We start from the raw sequence: 23635 nt of genomic DNA, 5'->3' as shown, positions 1-23635 counted from the left end.
AAGCCTAGAGGGGCTTCCCCACCAGCGTCGCAGCTCCGCTTCACGGACTCAGCAAAGGGAGCAGACGTCCAGGAGCCGGAGCTGGCAGGGGTGGGCTCTTCCCTCTGAGACTTAGTGGTCCCGCCCCACTGTGTGACCCCGCCCCCAGTGATCCCACCCCCGGTGACCCTGCTCCTTGATCCCGCCCCGGGGATGGAGGTGCTGTTCCTGGGCTGAGCCGTTGGCTTGCAGCTCTTCCTCTCTGAGGTCCATGGAGGGGGGTGCGGTAGATTTGGAGGTGAAGCTGCAGCAGCGGGTGCTCGTGGGCAGAGGGGAGGTGTCACTCATGCCTGCTTGTTCATGGAGGCCCGAGTCAGTGGTTGGGGCCGTGGACTTGGTAGCGTCTTGTAACCACAGTTCAGAGTCAGGCATTGCAAGACTGCGTGTGTGTGTGGTTTTGTTTGGTCTCATTGCACCCTAATTCCTGTGTGAGGCCGGACCTTTGATTAATAACACGTATATTCTTTACCTTAGATCCCCAGTACCCAGAGTGACATTTGTGGAAGGCGTCACTTTTGCAGCAGGGACTCCCGCTTGGGATTCGTCCATGCTCAGCACTGTTCCAAACACTGTTCCTGGAATCAGTACGTAACACATACTGATAGTGAAGCGGAATGTGTACAGATTCAAACACCTTGCTATTGAATCCTGTTTCCACACCTTGCTTGCTCTGGAATAGATGTGTGTTTGAGGGTTGGCAGCGTGGCAGGGTGGGCGGGGGCACCTGTAGGGGAGGACCTGCTGCCTCTCTCATCTCAGGCCCTGCGGCTGGGGGCTGAGGCGGGATAGGGGTCCAGGGGCCTGGTGCTGTGCTGGGGAGGACTCCTGGCTCTTTGCGGGTCGTGTCTTAGCCGGTAGGAAAGATGGCCAGGCCTTTAGTGTGCTCATGGCATTTTGAGTTCTTTCCTAAGCTTTGGTTTTTTGTTTGTTTGTTTGTTTTTGCACATCAGGCTGGATACACTTAATTCTTAAAATGCTGCCGAAGCAGGGAATTAATCTTGCATATGAAACAGTTAAAGCTCAGCTGCAAGCTCGAGGTACTCCTCCTGCAGTGACTTGGCTTTCTCCTGGTGTAGCTGGTGGTGTTGCTGTTATAAAACACTGTTGGCCCAGATACATTCTTCTCCTGTTGTTTTACTTGCTTGTCCAGTAAGATGGTAGCTCTGTTTAGATGAGCCTTTAATGAGCCACGGTAGAAAGGAGGGCTCAGAGAGTGGCTGAGGGGTCGGTGTTGTCACAGATTGATGTAATAGTTTCCCCGCCATGTCTCTGTAATAATCGGTTACTACTTCATTACGTTTGATTCTGAGGGTCAGACTGCTCCTTTCCCAGTGTCCCCGTCATCTGTTTGAGGGAAAGCTGCCTGTGTTCACGATAGAATCACAACAAATGCCACCTCCTCCGGTCTGGAGCTCACCTGTCTGTGTGTGATCAGCCAGTTTCAGAATTGTTCTGCTCTGTCTTACTGTGCAGTCTTGCTTTTTTTATTACCACTTAAACAACTGTGTAGTGTCGTTGTAACCTCATGGATGGGTACAAATGGGGAGGGGCACTTGGAGACGGGGTGGCAGCCAGCTTATGGCCACAGCATTTGCATATGTTGGTTGTGGTCTGCAGTTGACACACTCAAGGCTATTTGTCGAGCATAACTGTTAAATTGGAAATCTAATTAGTCTGAAGGCTCAGTTGGTGACAGAGTGTGTCACCCTGAGGGACAACAGAATTCAGTCCCCGCTCTGAAATGGAAGCTGCAGAGTGTCACAGGTGAATTTCACTGCGATTCCCGGATGACGTGTAACATCTTCATTAGCGTCTGCGACCAAGGAGTGGTACCTTCTTACAGAATGCTCTTGGCTCTTGTGGGACAATGGCCTGTGATCCTCCACAGGCGGCTTCTGGTGGTGTTGGTCTCCTTGCTTGTTCCGTAGCGAGGTGAATGTCTTGCCCTTGTCTCCGTGGTATCTTGTTGGAAATGGCACTGTTAAATGTTTATCTCATTAGGCCCCCTTCTTGGGAGCAGGTAGCACACTGCACTAATCTGCATGGCCATGCTAGTGTCTGTTGGTTTGGCTGTAGTTTGCGTGCCATAGCTCATCAGGTGTGCCTCGTGGAAGAAACTGCAGGTGACTTTTTTTTTCTTGAAGGAATGGATAAAGGGAAATTCAGGAACCCAAATACTTGGTCTACTTCACCGTGTTTTAAAAAGTGCATCCCTGAGTCAAAGGGCGAAAGGAATGTGAAGGTGCTGATATGCGTGATCCTAATTATGGAAACCTCCGATCAACCTGCGGGAAGAGAAAGTCACCAGGAATGTGATCATTTAGAATGGTATGTGGTGGAGCAGCCTTACTGTGTCACAAGATACATGGAACTCCAGCTGCGTGGTTTTGGTTGTTAACTTTGGGAATGTCGCTCTGTGCCGTGGCTCTCACACGTGCGCAGCGTGCTCTCTGTTGCATTTAGTCTTTATGGGCAGACCTGTCTGGGAGACCTCCCTGCCGTTGTCCAGAGACGTGAGGTTCTACATGACGCATTATTGCTGGGGGTTTAAAAGCACCATCACCGTAGCACAGGGTCAGGAGGAGTACTGAAAAACGGGGCCGAGTCGGAGAGCCCCCCTGCAGCACGGCTGACGCACTTCCTCTTCCGGGCTTCTGGCTGGCTCTGGCCTGACTGCGTGCACCAGATGCTCGCTTGGGAAGACCGCTCGCTCTCCTTGAGTGAGGAAAGGGTCTTAAAGACGTCTTCAAGTTCATTGTGGGTTTTTACTGCTTTTCCACATGCTTTGGACCTTCTCCACGGCCAGAAATATGATGCCTTTCTAAATCATAGGTATTTACTTGAAAGAATGATAGGTGTTTCTTTCAAAGTCAAATTTATTTCAGAGTCAGACAACGCAATATGAATGTTGAGTGTGCAGAAGACATTCACAAAGGCCTTACAAACCACCTTTTTCTGGGCGTGTTCAGCCTGCCTGTGATGCCATCAGTGAAGACACCGAGAGAGACAGGAAGGGGGCGAGCTCCAGGGCTGCGGCATCCGAGGGCGTGTGGTGTCTCTGCGCTGTCACTGGGCTGCTTGCCTTCCATCGCCTGCCGTTCCCTGTGTGAGACAGAATCTGGGAGAGCTGTGATTCCTTTACAGGGCTCTTCTGATGAGCCCGAGTGATGCTGTCATTGGCACGATCACCCTCGTGTGTGTTCAGAAACTTCTCGGTCGTGGTATCAAAATTACGCTGCTTTGGTGAAGCAGGTCATTACCTTTGGTAAATTCAGAAAGAGCAGAATTCTGCCCCAAGACTTGCAGGTGGTCGCAGCCTGGAGGTTCCCAGGCTGTGCTGTTGTGCGTCGGATGGTCCGGGGCTGGGAGGTTGGGAGGGAGAGGACAGCTCTGAAGCCCGATGGGTTTGTTTCCAGCTCCAGATTCATTCTGCACTTACTTACAGCCCAACTCTGGTCGCACGGACCTTCCTGGGCCTCTGTTTTCTTTTCCGTGAAGCAAAGCAGAAAAGGCTGCTCCGTCTGTGTGTGAGGAGCTGGTGGGGGGCCGCCGGGGCACTTCCTTCTGTGCTGGCTTCCCCCTCCCCCATCCTGTTGTGTCCCCTCTGGTCTCTGGTCACTGGTGTAGAGCTTGGCCTCAGGCTCTGGTCACCCCTGAACCTGACCCTCAGATGAACAGAGGTAAACATACCACCGTCATGGTCAGCGAGCGCTGTGCTCTGAAGCGCATGCTCCTTGTTGCCTGCTCCTCCAGGAGGGGAGGTGCTGGCACTGGTGGCTTTCTTGTTCTGTGGTGACGTGACTGTAGACCTGACAACGTCGCGGACTCGCTACTGTCCGGCCCTGTGGGATGGACGTCTGGCGTGGGTAAAGCCAAGCTGTGAGCAGAGCTGCCGTCTTCCCTGGAGGCCTTGGGGAGACTTCATTTCCTCTCTTTCCAGAGGTGCCTCCTTCCTTGGCCCAAGACCTCCTTTCTTCACCCCGAAAGCCAGCCATACTGCGTCCCTAACCACTATCATGTCTCCCTCTGGGCATAGCTGGGAAGGGGTCTCCGCCTTCCCATGCTCGAGGGGTTAGGTGGGGCCCCCTGGACAGTTAAGGGCAGTCTCCCTGTTTTAAGGTCCTTGATCTGAATCACACGTTCAGGTGACCTTTGCCGTGGGAGGGTAGCACCCACAGGTTCTGGGGTTTGGGTCTGGAGATCACGGCCGTCACTCTGAACGGCCTTGACCAGCATGCTCTTTGGAGAAGAGGAAAGTCAGACTTGAAGACGGTGGAGAGGCCTGTGGACCAGGCCCGCGCCTGCCTAAGAGGTGGGGTCAGAGCTGTTTTGAATGTTGTCTCTTTGACGGTGAATCCCGTGCTCTTGGCTTCTTGGCTGCGTGAAGTTCTGGGCTTCCAGCTCGTATTTCTACCCAAGAAAGAGACCCCCTCCATCCAAGAGGTTTGTATGTGCATTTACGTGCGACGTTTATAAAACAGGGTTCCTGTTGCAGGGTTCTGACAGTTCAGGCAGCTGCAGTGTTGTGTCCTGAGGGAGGTGGAAGTGTGCAGCCAGGTGTGGGTTTATTTACTGACGAGCCATCCCGGGTGTAACCCCAACTCAGCCCACCCTTCCCCGTGGAGACTTGACAGGTGGAGGGACCAGAGGAGAGATGGAGTACTAGCCGTTGAAAGTAAAAGTGAACCTTCAAAAACGATCTACTTCAGGGACAGCAGTGAAGACTCCATCTGCTGAAACGTGGATTTGAGTCACGTTTCACAAATTTAAAAGCAAGATGTTCCCTTTATGTTTTGAAGGACATGATGGAGATTCTTAATACGTGGTATTTTTGTGAAGGTCTCGTTCTCTTTTGCTGCGCTCCTGTGTATTCTTACAGGGTGAGTTGTCTAAAATTACATACCCTTCCCAGTTTAACACAGAATTGCTTTCTATCTGCACCTGGCACTTAAATTTTGGTGTAAGAGAAAGTTGTAGAATTGTATGTTACTGGCATCACTGCAGACCAACTGTGGTTCTGCTGCTGAAGTTCAAACAGCATTTGGTCGTGACACAGTCCAGATTTCAAATACTTGTGTTTCTAAAAGTGCTGGAGATAATTATTGAAACTAATATACGTGTGTAAGTTCTTCCCTCGTGTGTGGCATTTAAAGACTCGTTCTTTGTAATTTTCAATCTGCATTTTCAGTTTGCAGAAAGGACTCGATTCTTGAGAGAACACATCTTTGTGAAAAGTTAATAACAAAACTTGAATTTCATTTGCTTCAATTAAGTGCCAAAATGTCAAAACTTAATATGTTCAAAGTGCATATTAAGCCACACACCTTGAGAAAAGCCTGATGATCTTAAAATCAAGTACAGAAAATTAAAAATCCTGATGAAGAGCTTGAAATGAATATTGTTAGCTTCTCAGGGTTTACGAGGTAATTTGGCTTTTAGTTTTATTTCCCAAATTGAAATTTTTAAACTGGATGTTACTAGAGGGATGAGCGAGCGAGTGCAGGATCATCAGGGGCCAGGTTTGGCCCCCTGCCTGCTTTGTAAATAAAGTTTTATTTAAACGTAGTTGCGCTTGTTTATTCATGTGTTGTGTTAAGGCTGTTTCCATGCTACAGTGCAGAGCAGAATAGTTGTGAGAGAGGGTGCATGAATTATGTGGCTCCAGAAATACTTAGTACCTGGACCGTTTTAGAAAAGTGTTCGCTGACCCTCGATCTGGAGGGTGTTACCTGTATGAGGACATGCCTGTCAGCCAGGTGGATGGGCTGGTCGATCGTCTTGCTGTACACGGGAGCTTCAGTGTGTATGTGCAAACCCCTTCCCATCCTTCTGCCTGCGTGGGCTTCCCTTCCCATGATGTAGTTTATTATAAGGTTGAGTGGCCCAACTCCTCACCCTTCTGTAATTTCTTCTTACCACTTAACCTTCCTTCAGGTGGTTTAATCAGCTAATTATATAAGATGCCGCAGCGGGGTTCTGAGCTTCCTGTTTGTCTTCGTGTCTCTGTGACCTTAGAGGGGTTTTCCTTTTTATCTTATGAGCTGTTTGATGTAAGTAGCATTTGTTCAAACTGATGACCTGCAGTTACAAACACTTTCCATATTCTGCACAAACATCTTACTGTCCGTAACTGATGGGCGTGTTGGCATTGCTGAGGCCTGGTTCCTTTTGGGTTCGGGCCTGACTCTTCTTCCCCGGTGTCCTCGGCCTGGCTTGCTGGGCGAGGGTGTGCAGGTGGCTGACCGAGGTGCTCTCTGAGATTTGGAGCTGTACTGCCACAGTTTAGTTATAAGAAGAAATAGGATGAGTTTTAATTTTTATGGTGCTTTGTAAATTTTTTAAATTTTGGAATCATTTTATATGTCAGGAAAGTTGCAGAAATAGCACACACAGAGTGTTCCCACGTACCCCTCATCCGTCCCCAGTGCCAACGCCGAGCACAGCGCTGGCGGAGCCGTCAGTCAGGACACAAAGACGTCTGGGTCAGGTCCACTGACCGAGAGGGGGCCCTCATCTGAGTCTGCCGCTTTTACGCTCATGTCCTTTCTGTGGCTTGGACTCCCGTCAGGGACCTCACACGGTGTGTAGTTCTTCCTTCTCCTCAGCCTCCTCCAGTTTATACGGCTTCTTCAGTCTTTTGCTTTCCTCACCTTGATGTTTTTAAAGAGTAGGAGTTACTTTGTAGAATGTTCCTCAGTTTGGGTTTGTCTGGTGTTTCCTCATGGTTAGACCTAGTCGCACATTTTTGGCAGGAAAACCACGGAGGGGACGTCGTATCCTTCCCCGTGCGTTTTTCAGAGGGTGCGCGCTGTGGACACGTCTTGTTACTGGTGGTGTCAACCTTGGCGAAGAGCTGTCGCCACCTTTCTCTCCTGCAAAGATACTGTTTCCTCTTTAATTGAAAAGAATCTCGAGGTGAGACACTCTGAGATGTGCAGGTGTCCCATTTCCATCATGTTCTCGGCGTTCGAGTTACAGTCCCCTGGTGGAGCTTGCCTGCGACGGTTATGACCGTGGAGGTGGCCTGGGGTGGTTTCTCTTTCTGTTATTTCTTCCACGTTTGTTACTTGGGTGGAAAGCTGTCCGTTCTCCGCCATTTATTTACTTCCTTCTTCAGCTGTGCATTTATGGCATCGTGCATGCACAGGTCCGTGGTTTGTCTTGGGTTCTAACCCAGGGCTATCATTCCTTACCTGCACGGTGGCGTCCAGCTTGGCCACTGGGAGCTCCTTCGGGCTGCTGCCTGATGCCCCTGGCCCTTTGTGTGCGTCCTTGCCCTCTGGCTCACGAGGGGCTCCAGGCCCAGCCTGTGTCTCCACTGCCCCCGGCCCTGGAGGTCACACTTCCTCTAGGTTCGTTTACTGGAGAGCGATACCAGAAACCAAGATCTGGGCATTTGCGTTCACTGGTTCTCGAACCAACCATTTGTCCTTGAAGCAACGTCATTGCTTCCTGGGCCTCCCAGTGGGCAGAGCTGGGGGTGTGTGTTTGCACAACATGATCACACCACCGTCTGTCCACACTGGCCACCTGCTTGTGAAACCCGGGTACGCACGCAAACGCCTCTGGTTCTGACCCAGGACCACCACTTACCTCATTGTGGGTAACTTCTGCTGCTGACAGTGAGACTCCTGGCTCTTACTATCCAACGTATTTTCCGTTTCATCCACCCCTGGTGTGTGTGTTGTGTGTGTGTGGTGTGTGCGTGTGTCGCAGTGGTAGTAATAGGAGTTTCTAAGCCGTGCACTTGTGAGAAGCACGCTTGCTGACGCAGTGTTTCTGTGCGGGGTCTCTTTGCTGCAGCCTCACACTGAGCAGTGAAGAGAGTTCTGCGAGGGCACTTGGTCCTGCCCCTGCCGCCCCTCCTGGGGTGGGGGTAGTTGTCATTTGATAGGTTGGTTGGTTTGTGTCCCCTCCCCCCCACCATTGTTATCTTGGTTGCTCTCAATTCTTTATTTCTATTTTAGGTATTTTAATATTATGATGTTTTCTAAGAGTCAGAGTTACAGAAAATATATTCTTTTAAAAAAGTGTCACCACCCTGTTTTCTCCATCATCTGTTCTCATTCTCTCAACCCTGTTCCCACCACCTCCCTGAAGGCGGCTGGCCTCACCAGCTTCTCTCCCCCTCCCTGTGCTTCTCATGCACCATGCATGTTGTCCGCCTCCCCTTCATCCTGCGTGAGGGGCCTCCCACCTTGTGCTGTGCCGACTGGGCATCATTTGTATCACGTAGGGCACATGTGCATTTCCTTTTGCACTTAACGTATCATTCACAAAAAGCTTTCAGTCTACCCCATCCCCTTTAGCATTCTGTGATATGAAACCATTTCATTATTTCTCACCCACGGAATTTTGGATACGAAATGTACAACTTACGAGTGACATTCGGGGCAAGGCGCTGCCCCTTTGATGCTTTGCTTCCCGAAACACAGCGCTCCTAGGTGCGTAGACGCCGACACTTCCCTCTGCAGGTCTGCGTCGCTGTGGTGTGAGTCTGTGGCCGTCACTTGGAGTGCCTCTGCATGTAACCGCACGTGTCCTTTCCCTCCAGCTGATAGCTGTGTTTGAGGAGCAAGACCCGCACCATGGCGGGGACGGCACCAGCGCCAGCTCCACCGGCACCCAGAGTCCAGAGATGTTCGGCAGCGAGCTCGGCACCAACAGCGTCTCCGCCTTCCAGCCTTACCAAGCCACAAGCGAGATCGAGGTCACCCCTTCCGTGCTTCGTGCCAGTAAGTGCACGTTTCGTCTTCATTTATGGGAAGGCCAGCTTTTGTTAGCAGCCATGCTCCTGTGAATGGAGTTCATTATCTGTTTTTTATCAAAACTGATTAATATTAGGACCTGGGCAAATGTCTTTTGCAAGAGAGATAGGCAAGGTGCTTTACACTTTAATAGACTGGGCTGACTTTAGTTTGGACCGGCAGACTTTAATGGCTCACTGAAGGTAAGTGAGGGTAGTAGTCAAATCTGTGTTGCCTGAATTGCTCTGTCCATGCGTTTTGTCTGAATGCTGGAGCAGGTGGAAATCATGCAAGGCCTGCCATCGGAGCAAGACGTGGATGTTTGATTGACAGTCAGCTTGGTCACAACCATCACTTGACCTTAAACTAGAGACCAGGGGTGCAAAGACCTCAGGACCTTCGTTACCTTCCGGGGTCGGGAAGAGCTGCTGTTAGATACCATCTCAAGGGGGGAAAATGCCGCTGTAGTGAGTTCACGTCAGGAATCCCAGGAGGCAGAGGGCCCAGGTTCCAGCTTGAAGAATTCTGCAGCCATTCCTGCCAAGCTTAGTTGGAAAAGGGAAGAACTTTCGCTAAATATAATTTTTAGCGTTTGTAATTGTATAATCTTATAATTGAGCAGTTGTAAAGACTCAGAGGTCTATTTCCAGAAATTTGTAAGTTAAAAATGACTTATCTTTTGGGCAGATCTATTTAGAAACATTTCCATTTTTCAGGTGGGAAATGTAGTCTGCGTGACGTGACTGGTAGTCTTCAGGAGGTCTTCATATATAGACGGGTGATAATTTATAATGATGTCTATACAAAATATAATTAGATAATATTTAGAACATGTAGCTTATTTTTTTAAATTTTATTTTATTGAGTTATAGTCAGTTTACAATGTTGTGTCAATTTCCAGTGTAGAGCACAGTTTTTTAGTTATACATGAACATACATATATTCATTGTCACATTCCTTTTCACTGTGAGCTACCACAAGATCTTGTATATATTTCCTTGTGCTATATAGTATAAACTGATTTATCTATTCTATATATGCCTGTCAGTATCTATAAATTTCAAACTCCCAGTCTGTCCCTTCCCATCCCCCTCCCCCTGGCAACCACAAGTTTGTATTCTATGTCTATGAGTCTGTTTCTGTTTTATATTTATGTTCATTTGTCTTTTTCTTTTCTTTTCTTTTCTTTTTTAGATCCCACATATGAGCAATCTCATATGGTATTTTTCTTTCTCTTTCTGGCTTACTTCACTTAGAATGACATTCTCCAGGAACATCCATGTTGCTGCAAATGGCATTACGTTGTCAGTTTTTATAGCTGAGTAGTATTCCATTGTATAAATATACTACGTCATCTTTATCCAGTCATCTCTTGATGGATATTTAGGCTGTTTCCATGTCTTGGCTATCGTAAATAGTGCTGCTGTGAACATTGGGGTGCAGGTGTCATTTTGAAGTAGGGTTCCTTCTGGATATAAGCCCAGGAGTGGGATTCCTGGGTCATACAGTAAGTCTATTCCTAGTCTTTTGAGGAATCTCCACACTGTTTTCCATAGTGGCTGCACCAAACTGCATTCCCACCAACAGTGTAGGAGGGTTCCCCTTTCTCCACAGCCTCTCTAGCATTTGTCATTTGTGGACTTTAGAATGATGACCATTCTGACTGGTGTGAGGTGATACCTCATTGTAGTTTTGATTTGCATTTCTCTGATAATTAGCAATATGGAGCATTTTTTCATGTGCCTATTGAATAATCCTCCCAGACTAAAGACAATACTATAGAGCTACAGTCATCAAGACAGCATGGCATTGGTACAAAAACAGACATGTGGAAATGGAACAGAATAGAGAGCCCAGAAATGAACCCACAAACTTTTGGACAACTCATCTTCGACAAAGGAAGCAAGAATATACAGTGGAATAAAGACAGTCTCTTCAGCAAACGGTGTTGGGAAAACTGGACAGCAGTATGTAAATCAGTGAAGCTAGAACACTCCCTTACACCATACACAAAAGTAAACTCAGAATGGATCAAAGACTTAAACATAAGACAAGATACAATAAACCTCCTAGAAGAAAACATAGGCAAAACATTATCTGACATACATCTCAAAAATGTTCTCCTAGGGCAGTCTACCCAAGCAATAGAAATAAAAGCAAGAATAAACAAATGGGACCTAGTTAAACTTATAAGCTTCTGCACAGCAAAGGAAACCGTTAAGTAAAACAAAATGACAACCTACAGAATGGGGGAAAATTTTTGCAAACGATGAAACCGACAATATATAAGCAGCTCATAGGACATAATAACAAAAAACAAACAACCTAATCCAAAACTGGGCAGAAGACCTAAACAAGCAGTTCTCCAAGGAGGACATACGAATGATCAACAGGCACATATGGCTTATTCTTCTGAAGTGCATCCCCGTTCCCACTTTCCACACCGGCAGCAGTCCGCAGCACTTTGGTAACTTGCTTATGGAAAACTTCCTGCTTCCCCTGTCCTAGAAGGGCTACAGGGGGAGAACAAGGAGGGAACACCAGCTGAACAGTTAACACATCTGATGATCCGCCGGGACCACAGGGAAAGCAGCTGTACAGGGGTCTGGGGACTGGGAGGCAGGCCGCACGGTGGGGTGTGTGTGGATGAAGAGCAGTGTCAGCCACTTCCCAGGGTCACTTCTGTGCCCTGGACGGGAGCTGTCGCCGCGAGAGCTGCTCATGGTGAGCCGTGCTTCCAGGGAGGCTGCCCAGGTGGCCGCGACGGGGCGTCTTAACGGGACGCGCCCCGGGGTCCAGGAGGCTTGTGCTTGCTTGTGCACGTGTATGAGCACATGTAGTTTAAGCTCATTTTTGTAGAAATACAAATACCTTTGATAAGTACGTAGATAGATGCTTTCAAAATCTTTGTGGGCTTTGCTTCCGGCGATGTCTTCCTGAAGGTGGGGCGGGCACCGCGTGTGGCATGCTTCTGTTGTGCACTGGCTCGTTAGGTCCATGCGTTAGTGATTATCTGCTTGGAATGAGCTGGTGTATGAAAAATGGATTGCCTGATTTTGATTTAAAGAAAATTTTAATTAAGCAGTAGTACCGGTATTCAGGTGCCTGCTGTTTGGAAAACAGCATCTTTCTGTGAGTAATTACACCTTAACGTATATAATTAAAAGCAGAGCTTTTTGTTATGCTGCTGTTACGGGTTTTTTTTTATTTGTGTGTTTTAAAAGCAAGATGCAGCTTTCATTTAGCTGCGTCTTAAAGTGTTGGAGGAGAGGCCAGTTCTGTCGTGGTGTTAAGAAGGTGGGTGGCATGCTGCCCCTCGGTTTGTGTCCTTTGACTTTTCTGACTCAACTGAATTTCTAAACCACCACCACCCACATGTGGCTGGCTCTTATTAAACCTTAAATGCTGTTTTCAACCCGAAATGTCTCTTCTACCTTGTTTTTACTGAGGAAAGGAAGTTGCATTTGAAGCCTACGTGTTGTCTTGCAGGCACCAGTGGGAGGCCGTGCAGACCCTCGGAGCAGGAAGCCCTGAGTCTTACTTGCTGGGCTTACTTAGGTGTTGCGCCCTGGGCAGGCATTGGGTAGGTGCGTGCTGAGGTTCGGAGACCATGTGAAAGTCACCGTCACACACGAGTCACTTTCTGTGGTATCAACACCACTCGGAAATGAAACGAGACTAGTCTGTGCTGGGTGATCAGAGCCCAGAGCTGAGTGGCAAGGCCTGGTCCTTGCTGTCGAAGAATTCATGTTTAGTGGGCTTCCGTGTTTCGAGGCATGAAAATTAAGAAGCCAACGGTATGTAGGGATTTGCTCGGTCTCATAATGATGGACTCCAATTGGGGGCGTGGTTAATAAAGGGCTTCAGATGAAGAAGCTTCGGTGTTTCTCTTGGAGAAAGAACGTGATCACTTTCCTGTGTCTTCCATATTTTCCTGTGAATGGATTCACTAATCTTCATTCCATAAAGAATTGATGGAAGCTAAGAAAACCTTTAAAGTATCATTTTCCTATGATGCGAGAAAAAAAATAAAAACTTTTTGTTTAACTCCCAAAGTTCATTCCCCCCCCTTCTGATTTAAAAAAAAAAACTGAAACATTTGGGCTTTTCAAGGCACTGGACCTCCTCTGCCTTAGACCGTCCGCAGTGGAGAAATGGGGAGGTTTTCAGCCAGTAGGTCGCTTTAGGGAGTGAGGCCACTTGGCATCAAACTCTTTAAACTCTCGGGCAGTTTCTGCATCCCCTTGGACACTGACAGGCGTATGTCGATGTAAAGATAACCAGATATCAGACAACCTGCAGAAATGTTCTTTTTTTTTTCAACCAGACTTTTGATATGTTTGAATGGGAGCGTATTCTACTTCATGCTTTCGCATGTATTTCCCGTGCTCCTTTCTCAGCCCGCGGTTTCCCGTATCTGTGGTTCAGAAGGAGTCTGGCAGCACCACGTCCGTGTGGATGCTCGGGCGGGACTGTCATCCCTCAGCCCCGGTTCCATCGTCTGGGGTGCCCGGCCCAGGACTGTGAACAGGGAGCGGGATGCTAAGCTCAGGATGCGGGGCGGGACACGTGAGAAGCCCTCGGTTGACGGCTGATTGTGGAAAGGTGGTGACGACGATGAGTCTGGAGTGCAGACCCAGTGCTTATGGACGTCTTAGGGGTTGAGAAGTTACGGAACCCAAGTAACGAGGACGCATCTTCCTGAATAGGACACACTCCCTGTCGTGGGTGGGTGGGTGGGGTGGAGCGGGTTCATACAGAGTCAGACTGGAACCGTGCTCTCTCGGCCTCACACTTCTGTGATTGGTGTCCGACTGCCTCGGTTTCAGATGTTCACAAACCCAGGTTTAGGGAGACCTGCTGTGTTCAGGGCACAGCTTGCTGTGCAAATCCTGAGACCAGATCTAGTGATTTTTTTCACCCTGGTTTTTTTTTTTTTTTTTAAATTCTCAGAGGCTTTAACAGAGGCCAGACATTCTGGAGGTTAGCCTGGCCTTAGAATGGTGGCAGGATTCCTTTTCAACCCCGGGATGCTGATTTAATATTCCCTTTAGAAGAGCCAGAGTGAGGATTAGAGGTTCCTTGGCCGCGGCACATGCCCTAGTGATGGAAAAAGTTGTAGAAATAGAATGGCTGTGGAAATTTTGAGAAACAAAGTATCTGATTAGATTGCCTTTTAACATTTTAACCTGTCTGAGCTGTGTTAATTTTACAGTTAATTTTTATCCATTAGCGGCAAAAATTTTCTGAAGTGGTGCTCTTTAATTGGTAAGATTTTGCTAGTTCCCAAACTTTTAGAACTTAAAGACAGATCGGTAACTGCTATAGGAGGGTTACGTTGTAAAGTTAGCACCCCTGCCATCCTCTTCATCTCTAAATTTTTTTTCTTACCCAAGAACGTACAGATTGGTTTCGTCTTGCCAGAAGATCCGAGATCTTTAGTTGAGAGATCTATCCTCTTAACATTAACCGGTATTCGAATACTGTTTTCCGGATGTGATTTAAATGTATATTGAAAATAGAAATAATATTCCTATTGTATTTCCTTTTAACTTGTGAAGTGGAGCATAGCATACAAATGGCATTCTCAGTATTTCAAATAATTACCTTCTTACTGTGCGAGTCCTATTCAGCATAGAAAACCCGTCCAGTTGTGCTGTAGATGCAGTCTGATTATGGCATGTTGACAAGGTCATATATCTATTAATTGGATTGGAGATGGGATACAAAATTGCTGTAATTATTGTAATTTTCTAGCTAATTGCAGGGTTGGTGCTGAATATTTTACTTCTGCAAAATGAAAAGCAGTGTCCCATCAGAAGTTGTTTTATGGGCTTTCAGACATTTTGTTTTGTATCTTTGGTGCTTTTTGCCCACCACGTATCTCTTTTGTATCTTTTTGTGTATCGATCGGCCTCTGGATGTCAGCGTGCTGGGCGGCAGGGATCAGGGGAAGCTGAGAGGCGGGAGCCCGCGGTACTCGGCCTCGCCTTTGTTCTGGTTGCCGTGTTACCTCTATTGTTTGTTTTTGTTTATATTATAAATCGGAGCACTCCTTTCAGACTTGCAGGAAAGGTCGGGTGGGCCAGACCCAGTTGGAGAGGACTCCTCTGCTCTGTCCTCTTGTCACCTGTGCTGCACGCAGGAGAAATGCTCCCCAAGTGAGCACTTGCATTCACCTCGTTCGCGTGTTCTTCTGCGTGAAGAATTAGGTGTGTTGTCTGCCAGCTCACTTGGCACTGCAGCTTATTCTGTCTCTGCTGTGTGTTTTGCTTTATATAAGCTGAGCTAGTTTCTAAGAGCTGGAGCCGAGGTGACATTTCAAAAATAACGCGCCGCACACGAGGTAAGTGTGCTTGGAGGACTGAGGTGGGTGGAGACTGAGCGATGAGGGGCTGCTGGAAGCTCACAGCCAAAGATGGTGCGAGCAGCCTGGTGTCTTTTCCCTGCCGAAATGGGACCCGGGGCGCAGGTGGGCGTTGCCAGCCCTAATGAGCAGTTTGGCAGCCGAGTCGGGCTGCCAGGCGACAGTGGTTCCCAGCAGACGCACTGTCCGTAGGCCAGGTTGCTGGTTCCAGAGTCAGTGTTTAAACACCACCAGGAAAGCCTTCTCACCGAGACTTGGTGTCGCGAAGATGTGTGTTTTATCCTTCAATTTTCCAACTAAGTAACCAGCAACCAGCATCTGCTGGTTTTGGGTTGCAAACTTATTTTCAAACATGTTTTTCACATCATTTAGTCCATTGAAAAAAGGACAAAAATATATTTTCCCCATATCAGAACACAAGAAATGTTAGGTTTTAAAACACCAATAGAATGTAAGCGATCACTTGTTTCAATGGGCTGAAACATTTTGTCTGTGATCTCTGCATTGGAACCCAGTGCCCCACAAGGTGACGTCATAGTCTTTTCAGCACATCGTGTCATTTATGTCTGCCTGCTTTCCCAAGAATCCTCTCCTTCCACGGAGCACGTGAAAACGGAGACCTGTGCATGGCTCCCCCCCGCAGGCGGTCAGTGTGCCGCATTGCAGGGACAACTGGGGGCAGGTGTCCCCACCTTTGGACAATGGAGCAGTTAGGACACTTGCAGGTCCACCTCCCCTGTGTCTACTGTTGGGAAACTGAGGCTCAGTGGAGTGAATCAGCATAGTCTGTGCTTCAGGCCTCACCCCACCTTCAAGACAAGCGGAGTCACTGGCGAAAATGTGTGGCCACGTCCTGTATGTGGGGGTCCCCTGGGGCATTTCAAACACCCACTCAGAGTCAGAGCATCTTTGCACTTCCTGTCTGACATCATTATTTCCGAGTTTGCATTCGGCAGAATAACCGTTTGCTTCCTACATGGAAGCACTTAATTAAAAATAACCTTCCCGCATATGTCTGCAGTATGTGTGCACGCACTTAACAACGGGCACTGTCGGGCCACTGGGCACAGGAGTGTTTTCTAGAAACTCTGCCCCGCGTGACTGGATGGACTTGGGCCTTCGTAGCAGGTGGTCCTCGGTCACTGGAAAGGTCGGTGCAGGCTCTCAGCACCACCTTGGGGCCTCCACGCCGCAGGCTCTGTGAGGCGCAAAGCCCTCGGGTCCGTCAGGCCTGCTGAGGTCGAGGGAAGAGCAGGTTTGCAGACTCCTTTCCCCGCCGCCCCACCGCTTCTTTCTTTCCCACTTCTTTTTGCCCTTGGCTGGTGTGTTTTCCTTGGCCCTGAGGACTTGCCTTTGTGTGGAAACGTAGCTTATGCACTGAGTTTTACTTCCTGTTTATCAGAGGCAGGAATGGTTACCGACACTGTAAAACTGGTAAAGGTAACACAGCTGGGAACACGTTAAGAACACACAGCGTATGTCCAACAAGAAAGCCCATCTTCAGGCGGCAGGAAGGGGCGTGTCACGCGGAGGAGAGACTGTGTGGGGACGTCTGAGCGACGGGTCGGGCTGTGAACACGCCTCCCTCGTCGCCGGGTGTCCAGGTGCTTCTCCAGGGGCGCCTGTCCCAGGGAGGCCCACTGGGTTCCTCATAGATGCGTCCTTGTTAGATGTAGACTTGATGGGATTCTGGCTTGACTTCTGGACGGCAGAGCCCCCAGGTGGTGTGTGGGTCAGTCAGCAGCTGCGTGAAGCCCGGCCGTGTCTGATCGGTGGCGTTGGCGGCGCTGCTGACGCCTGGTGAGCACTGTGTAGATCCAGTCTTACCTTTTCAGTGTTTGCAGCATGTTGATAATCCAGTTCTTCCATTTACTGACCAGACTATTTCTATTAAGATGCTTCTTTTTAACCACTGGTTTGTTTCCCTACGATGCCCTCTGTCCAGGAAGAACAGGCCAGATGCCTCGTTCTGTCTCTTCTCCGCTGGTTTTCAGAGTAATGAGTTTGTTCTCTTGGCTAACATCCTGCTGGTTTAGTCCTTTCTCTCTCTGAGAAAGTCGTTGAGAACTCGTGAGCATTAATGCAGTTACGGCTTCAGTCTGCTGCATCGTTATCTTATTGACGCTCACGTCGCCCGTGTTGGTGGTAGCGTGACCTCTACATCGGCTCCTGAGAGCAGCGTCCTTGCTTTCTGCCACGTGTGTTCCACGCTCACATGTTCTCCACGTGTGCGGTTGGCCATTTCTCTGAGCAGCCTTGTCCTGTTCACGGGAGAGGGCACTCAGGCTGCTCTTTGGGTGCACTGGTTTTATTTTGCTAAGCCTGAAAGTAAGTTAGAATAATTAAGAGCATCTTGGTCCAATTTCCGTTTTCAGAGTGGTGCCTGTAACTGTAGTGAATCTAGTGTGGGTTATTTGGGACAGAAAGTGCCCTTTCTGAGGGCATTAATCAGCGTGGGCTTTTCAAGCCGACTCCACGTTTCCTTTATTTGGACTCTGATGGACCTTGTAGGTGACTAGAAGACTGGAAGACACGTGTTCCCGTGGGCACCGTGGCCCTGTGTAATGTGGTCTCACCTGGCAGGTGCCCGAGGGCGGGCAGGCGTTCCTCTTGGCCCGCAGGACGAGGCCAGGTCCAGAGCTGCCAATGCGCTGATGTTTGCAGGGGTTCCTCACAACCATCACGGGTGCTCTCACAGGGGCTGGCAGCCAGGGCTTCGAGGTCAGGTCTTCTTGTGATTGTTGAAGTCGTGGTCTCAGTTTGTGAGCTTAGCACTTACACGTGCACCTGGTGAAACTGAATGGCCAGAAAACTGTGCCAGGCCACCGTGCTGTCTTTCCAGCCACCACGAGGGACTTTGGTCCCAGCCAGGGCTGCCGGGGTCTGGGGAGGTCTGACTTCATGGGCTTGGCCCAGCTCCCACAGCCTCACCAGGTCCTCTGACTTCACGGCCTGCGTCTCCTGTTCCACGGCCGGCATCCCTGCTGGTCTCCGCGGTGGGGTCACGATCATGGACGTGTGGAAATAATGTTTGAACTTGGCACACATCTTTAGTTCCTTGTCTCACGTTCTGGAGCTTATCATTTCTTGCTCGTGTTTAATAACGTTTCCAGTGGTAGAGTTGAGTGTGCATTTAATGATTAATGGAGGAAAACGTTCCCTGCTGCAAACTCAGAGTCCCTCTCTTGGTGCCGAGTCACCGGAGCACGTGGCCCCGGGCCTGTCTGGCCGGTCTCCCCACGTCCCCTCAGGCAGCCCTTGGTCCCTTCTGCACGTAACAAGAGTGATGGTGGCGAACCCATGACTCTTCCTTCCACCCCAGGGCTTCAGAACTTTCCGTAGCTTCCCAGTGTCTTAACAGACAGTTAATGTTGGCGTGATTTGTTCAGGTGTGCAAGGGCTGTTCTGTGCCTGCCTTCTCTCCCTGTAACTAGCCCCTTGCTTGAGTGTCCCGGGGGTCTCAGCCTGCGTGGCTCTGAGGCCCCTGTTTCCCCAGGTGGTAGAGCATCGTCTCGGCCCTCCTGACCCACCCAGAGAACCTCAGCTCGTCCCTCAGGGCTCTGCTCCGGGGACTGACCTTCTGCTGAGTCTCTCCTGCTTCCGCAGACTTGTCCTGTGGTCCCCTGGTGCGTTGCTTTTGGGTGACTCCAGGGGAGCAGGGAGCCTGTCCGGGCTCCAGACTGGGATCTGCTGGTGGGCTGGTGACGGTTGAACAGCTGAATCTCTGAAAACCAGAGAAGACCTGGTTTCCATGGTGTGAACACTCTCACCGTGGCCAGTTTCAGGTTAGCAAGGCCACGTCACTGAACATGGATTTGGTAATTTTATAGCAGTGAGACACCAGCACACACGATAACAACATGTCATCAAGAGGCTGGGAAGTGATGTGTTTTAAGTATTTATTATCTCTGCTTTTAATGTAATCTATTGAATTATAGATTTATATAATTTAAATTTTAGTATTTAAACAACCATCTCTCAAACATTTCTGAAGCCTTAATCTTATAAGATGTTTTGAGTCAATGCTGGACGTCCCCTGTGTGATGCACAGACAAGTCACTCGTTTTGAACTGATTAAAAACAGTGGAAGAAGGCAGGTGTGCTGAGTACTCACTGCAGACAGCCCAGGTGTGAGGTCCTGGGCGACCGTGTGACGGGTCAGTGCGGGAGGTGAGTCTGTATCAGCAGACCGCTCTGTCGCCCTCAGTGCTCAGACTCGGGGCCGGGCGGGGGAGCGGGGAGGGTTCTTGGCGTGTGCTTCCGTACCGGTGCCTGTGGCCGTGTGACATGTGGAGGTCAGCCTGGCTTTGACGCTGTCCCCGTGCTGGCCGCTCTTGCTGGGTGACGCTTGTGGCCCTGCACGCCAGCCACCCAGCCCTCTGCCGAGGGGTCAGGTGGGGTCTTTTCCCTGCTGGCTCTTCCCCAGGGACGTAGCTGTCCTCTAAACACACTTCCTGTTTATTTCTGATATTTTAATTCAGTAACCGTGTTTTGCCGTAGAGCCAGCCCTCTGAGAGCCAGTGTGTTCTTAGTCTGTGATTGATCTGTGTAGTGCTGATACTGTTCCTTTTCGGCAGGCATTTTTCTCTTTTTTCAGAAATGCAAGCATCGAAAGATTGTGGTTTGTCAAGCCATTGTTTAATCTCTTGTAAAGATCCCATCCTCAGGTCGTGGTCATTTTTACCCATAATTTGTTTTCGCACATACGAAATTTTTGTGAAAATTGAGGTTTCAAAGGGTTGAAAGATTTGATGTTACTTTCTTTTTCCCCCTTCATAAAGGAAGACCAGAGTTCAGTCCCAGGCCTCTTGTGGAATGTGTGTTGTGTAATTGGAACACTGCTGCTTGGGATAAGTAAATGCCCATTAATTTCTTCGACACACACTTTTTTTTTTTTTAGCACTGTTAAGGTCTAGACGTGTTGTAATAAATCAGCGGTGTGTGTCCTGTTAACTTCGATACATTAAAGCCTCCCTTTGTACAAATGCACAGTTGCCCTGTGCAGACCCAGCCGCGTTACAGACGTGCTCTGACGATCTGGTAGACGTGGATTTATGTTTACCCCTAAGATAACAATAAAAACAGTAATTAGAAGGTTAGAGAAATGTGAAAAAGGAAAATAGTTGGAGTTGAAAACTAAAGACAAAGGAAAAGAAAAATGTATATGTACAGTATTTCTGTACCATCTGTCGCATAGCATTTAGGTCCCCAGAACTTTGAGTTTGCTTCCTGGCAGCTAATGTGAAAAGGGAAACAAGATCAATCTTCGAACATTTCCTTCCTTGTCAGACTCTGTGGCCAGATGCCGACTTTGCTGGAATCCTCACAGACATGCACACGATTTCAGCCCTTTTACCTGTGAGACTCTCCTAGGATTTACTCTTCTCACTTTTCTTTCAGTGGCCACACTGCTTACGTTTTCTTTCAGCTGATTCTGTATGTATCACGTGTGAAAGGGCTTATTCCAGTATCCAGTGCTCTGAACAGTAAACAGTGAGAGAATCTGGAGAGTAAGATGAAAAGCCAAAAGGGAAGAAAATGTAAGGGAATTGAAATTAATTGATAAGAACGTACCTACCTACACATTTGCTGCTGTTTCATGGTATGTGTATTTCTTTGTAAATTATCAACTTTTCCTAACTTGCATTTCTTGTGTTATAATAGCCTTTACATGAGACAAGTGCGTCTGTATAGCACAGAGGGGTGCGGGCCTGGGCACCTGGATGCCCAGTGGGTCCAGAGGAGCACGGGGCTCATGTGGGAGTCAGATGGGGAGCTGATAAAACTCACGGACAGACGATTGGTTGGGGGATGAATTAGAACGTACGAGTCTGGCTTTGCTGGGTCGACGAGATAGGAGGGAAAACAGTGGGCGTGCTCCTGTTAGGACGCCCCATTTTGCTCTTCATTCCTTTAATTTGCCAAATCATTGAGGCGAGTTCTCAGAAAAACACGTGTGTGATATCAGCGTGCAGCTACTAGATTGGTGCTTTTGCCCGAATTACTTGATCAATTCAGCCTAAGTTCCTAAATTGACTGATCGTTTGACTGAAAAGGCCCTTTTGGTGAAAATAGAGACTACTTCACAAGCTTGTAGCGACACGTGTGTGAAAACATAGATCGCGGGTGTCTGGCGCATTCTGTTAGCCCAGGCGTGCTCCCCTGATGCCGGTGCCCCAGAAACGCCATCGTGGTTACATGGGCTGGTGTGCACGCGGGATGTTTTAGTAGCCGCGCAGAAGGACACCTCCAGTATTTCTCGAGGTCAACCATCAGAGCGTAGATCCTGCGAAGAAAAAGTTTTAACTGGTGGAGAATACAGAGTTTGTTTTGTACTCAGTGTTTCTAGACAAAACAGCCCTTCTGTACTTTATTTCTAAACCTCAAAAGCTGTTAGAGCCGGAAGGGCTTGTGAGATGGAATGGAAGCCCTTCTTGTTAGAGACGAAGGTCAGAATCCAGGTGGGAGCACGGCCACACTGGTGCTGCTGCCGTCTGTGTCGGGAAGCGTGCAGTTTGCCGGGAAGGGAGACCCGAGCCGGTGTGAGCACGTCTCCATGACCAAGGACGCCCCAACGTGCGGTGCCCTGGGCCTCCCTGACTCCCCAGGTGACTCGTGTCCTGCGTGCTGAGTCGATGTGTGGTCACATTTGCAGAGAGCACTGAGGAGGCACATTAGAAGTCTGTACTAATGTAGATAAATTTTATAAAATCAAACAAGATTGATTACCATCCCCACTTAATTCAGAGCCAGGGAAGGGAACCTAATTTTTCTGTTTTTCCACACCTCATTTGCTGTAATGAAAATGGCATTCTGCTTTGAATCGTTTTCAGTGAAATGATTTTCAGTGTTGTCGTGTTTGTGGCATTTTGACAATTGAAGTGTGTTTCTCGAGCCCACTGGAAACACCGTGATGCGTTTCCTCCTTTGTGTGTTTCCCACTGGTCCGTCGTATCTGCCTGTTGCCTAGGAAACCGCTGTGGGGTTGCATTCTGCTTGCTCGCTTGTCAGGCTGTCAGTGACGGGTGAAGTTCGTGGCTTTATGGTTGTCAAAGTGCTTCTTAAATATTAGAAATGTTTTATCGATATTCGAGTGCTTTATCTCCTCAGTTAAAAAGCAGCCGAGCAGTTTGGTTTTTTATAAAGTAACGCACAGAGGGTTGTTTCCCTTTGATTATTACGGGAATTTTCCATGTTGTATACAAAACTGCAGTAGGATTTGAATTGTCACAGAGGGTTCATTCCAAATATAGCACTTTAATAAAACTCTTATGTAAATATTTATTTCTTTGGGGAGTCATGAGCTTGTAATATGATTCCCCAAATGTGCAAATATAAACATTAAAATACTACATAAAAATGTCCAATGAGATCTTAGAAAATGCGGGTTATTTGCCCTAGATCTAATACGTTGAAAAATTTTCCTTCTATATATTTTCAAATTAAAGTTAGGAAGAAGCAGGGCTGCCTCAGCTCTCATCCTTTCTTAGTGATTAAAAGTAAATAAAACCGAGTGTAAAATGAATGATTCTTTAACTGTATTTTGTGTAGCTGAATTCAGGGTCTGACAGAATTGTTCAGTACATAAAAGTTTAGAGACGTGGGTTTTGTGCCCTGGGGGAGCCCACACAGCTGTTGAGTCCTTGAAATGAGGCCGGGGTGACTGAGGAACCCAACTTGCGTAGCTGGCAAGGCTGCTTGGCTGGCGCACAGGGAGGGACTTGGGGGCTTGTCAGGAATGTGGACTCCCGGGCCCCACCCAGGACCCGCAGAGTCAGAATCTGTGTGTCTGACGAGCTCTCTGAGGGCAGGCGTGGGGGCTCTCAGTCTAGATGGGAGGTTCCCCCGCTGGCGACAAGTAGCCTTGCCTGCAGAGCCTCGGGAAGTGCTGGTGGCCTCAGCCCGGTTTCCAGCCTTTCTGGGCGGGGCCCAGGAACCAGCATTCCACAGAACGGCCCCGGGGCATGTTAACACCAGTGACGATCTGGAGCCACGGACGTAACTCGAAGTGTGAGGTGGAGCGGGGGGATCTCAGGGGTGACCTGTTTCGGCCAGGTGGGCGGCTGTCCCCGAGAGGAAGGGGGCTTTTTACTCCAGGCTTCACTGCCCCAGACTGCCTGTTCAACAGTGAAAATACAGCCTGTTTCACAGGATTGTAGTGACGTGTTGTGTGACAGTGTAGACTGAACCTGTTAGTCCAAGTAAGTGTTCCCTACGTAGATACGAAGTTTTTGGTTTCACACACATGTATGGGCACACACACTCACAGCACACATGACACACAGCACCCACGTGCACTTACAACACACACAACACACACGCACACACAGCAGACATGCGCACACAGCAACACAGAACACAGCACCCATGTGCACACACACACACTCACACTCCATGGAGCCCCCGTTCCGTGTGCTCTGCCCTCCCTTCCCACACATCCCCTAATGATAAAATAAATTGTGATGAAGTTAAAGTCCTGGTT

At 48.7% G+C, this 23635-nt stretch overlaps 1 protein-coding gene across 21 annotated transcripts in view; it reads left to right on the top strand.

Annotated features, from left to right (window-relative positions):
• LOC102526571 (partitioning defective 3 homolog) overlaps positions 1–23635 on the top strand; it is a 530455-nt gene that overhangs the window by 183381 nt on the left and 323439 nt on the right. For all 21 annotated transcript variants that reach the window (XM_072955252.1, XM_072955263.1, XM_072955256.1 and 18 more), the window contains one exon: positions 8594–8774. In XM_072955252.1, coding sequence (XP_072811353.1) covers positions 8594–8774 — 181 coding nt within the window. The remainder of the gene's footprint in view (positions 1–8593; positions 8775–23635) is intronic.

Source organism: Vicugna pacos, chromosome 35, assembly GCF_048564905.1.
Source record: "Vicugna pacos chromosome 35, VicPac4, whole genome shotgun sequence".
In the NCBI taxonomy this organism is placed as follows: Eukaryota; Metazoa; Chordata; class Mammalia; order Artiodactyla; family Camelidae; genus Vicugna; species Vicugna pacos.
Note: the sequence above shows the minus strand (reverse complement) of the source record. Positions and strands in the feature narration are given on the sequence as shown.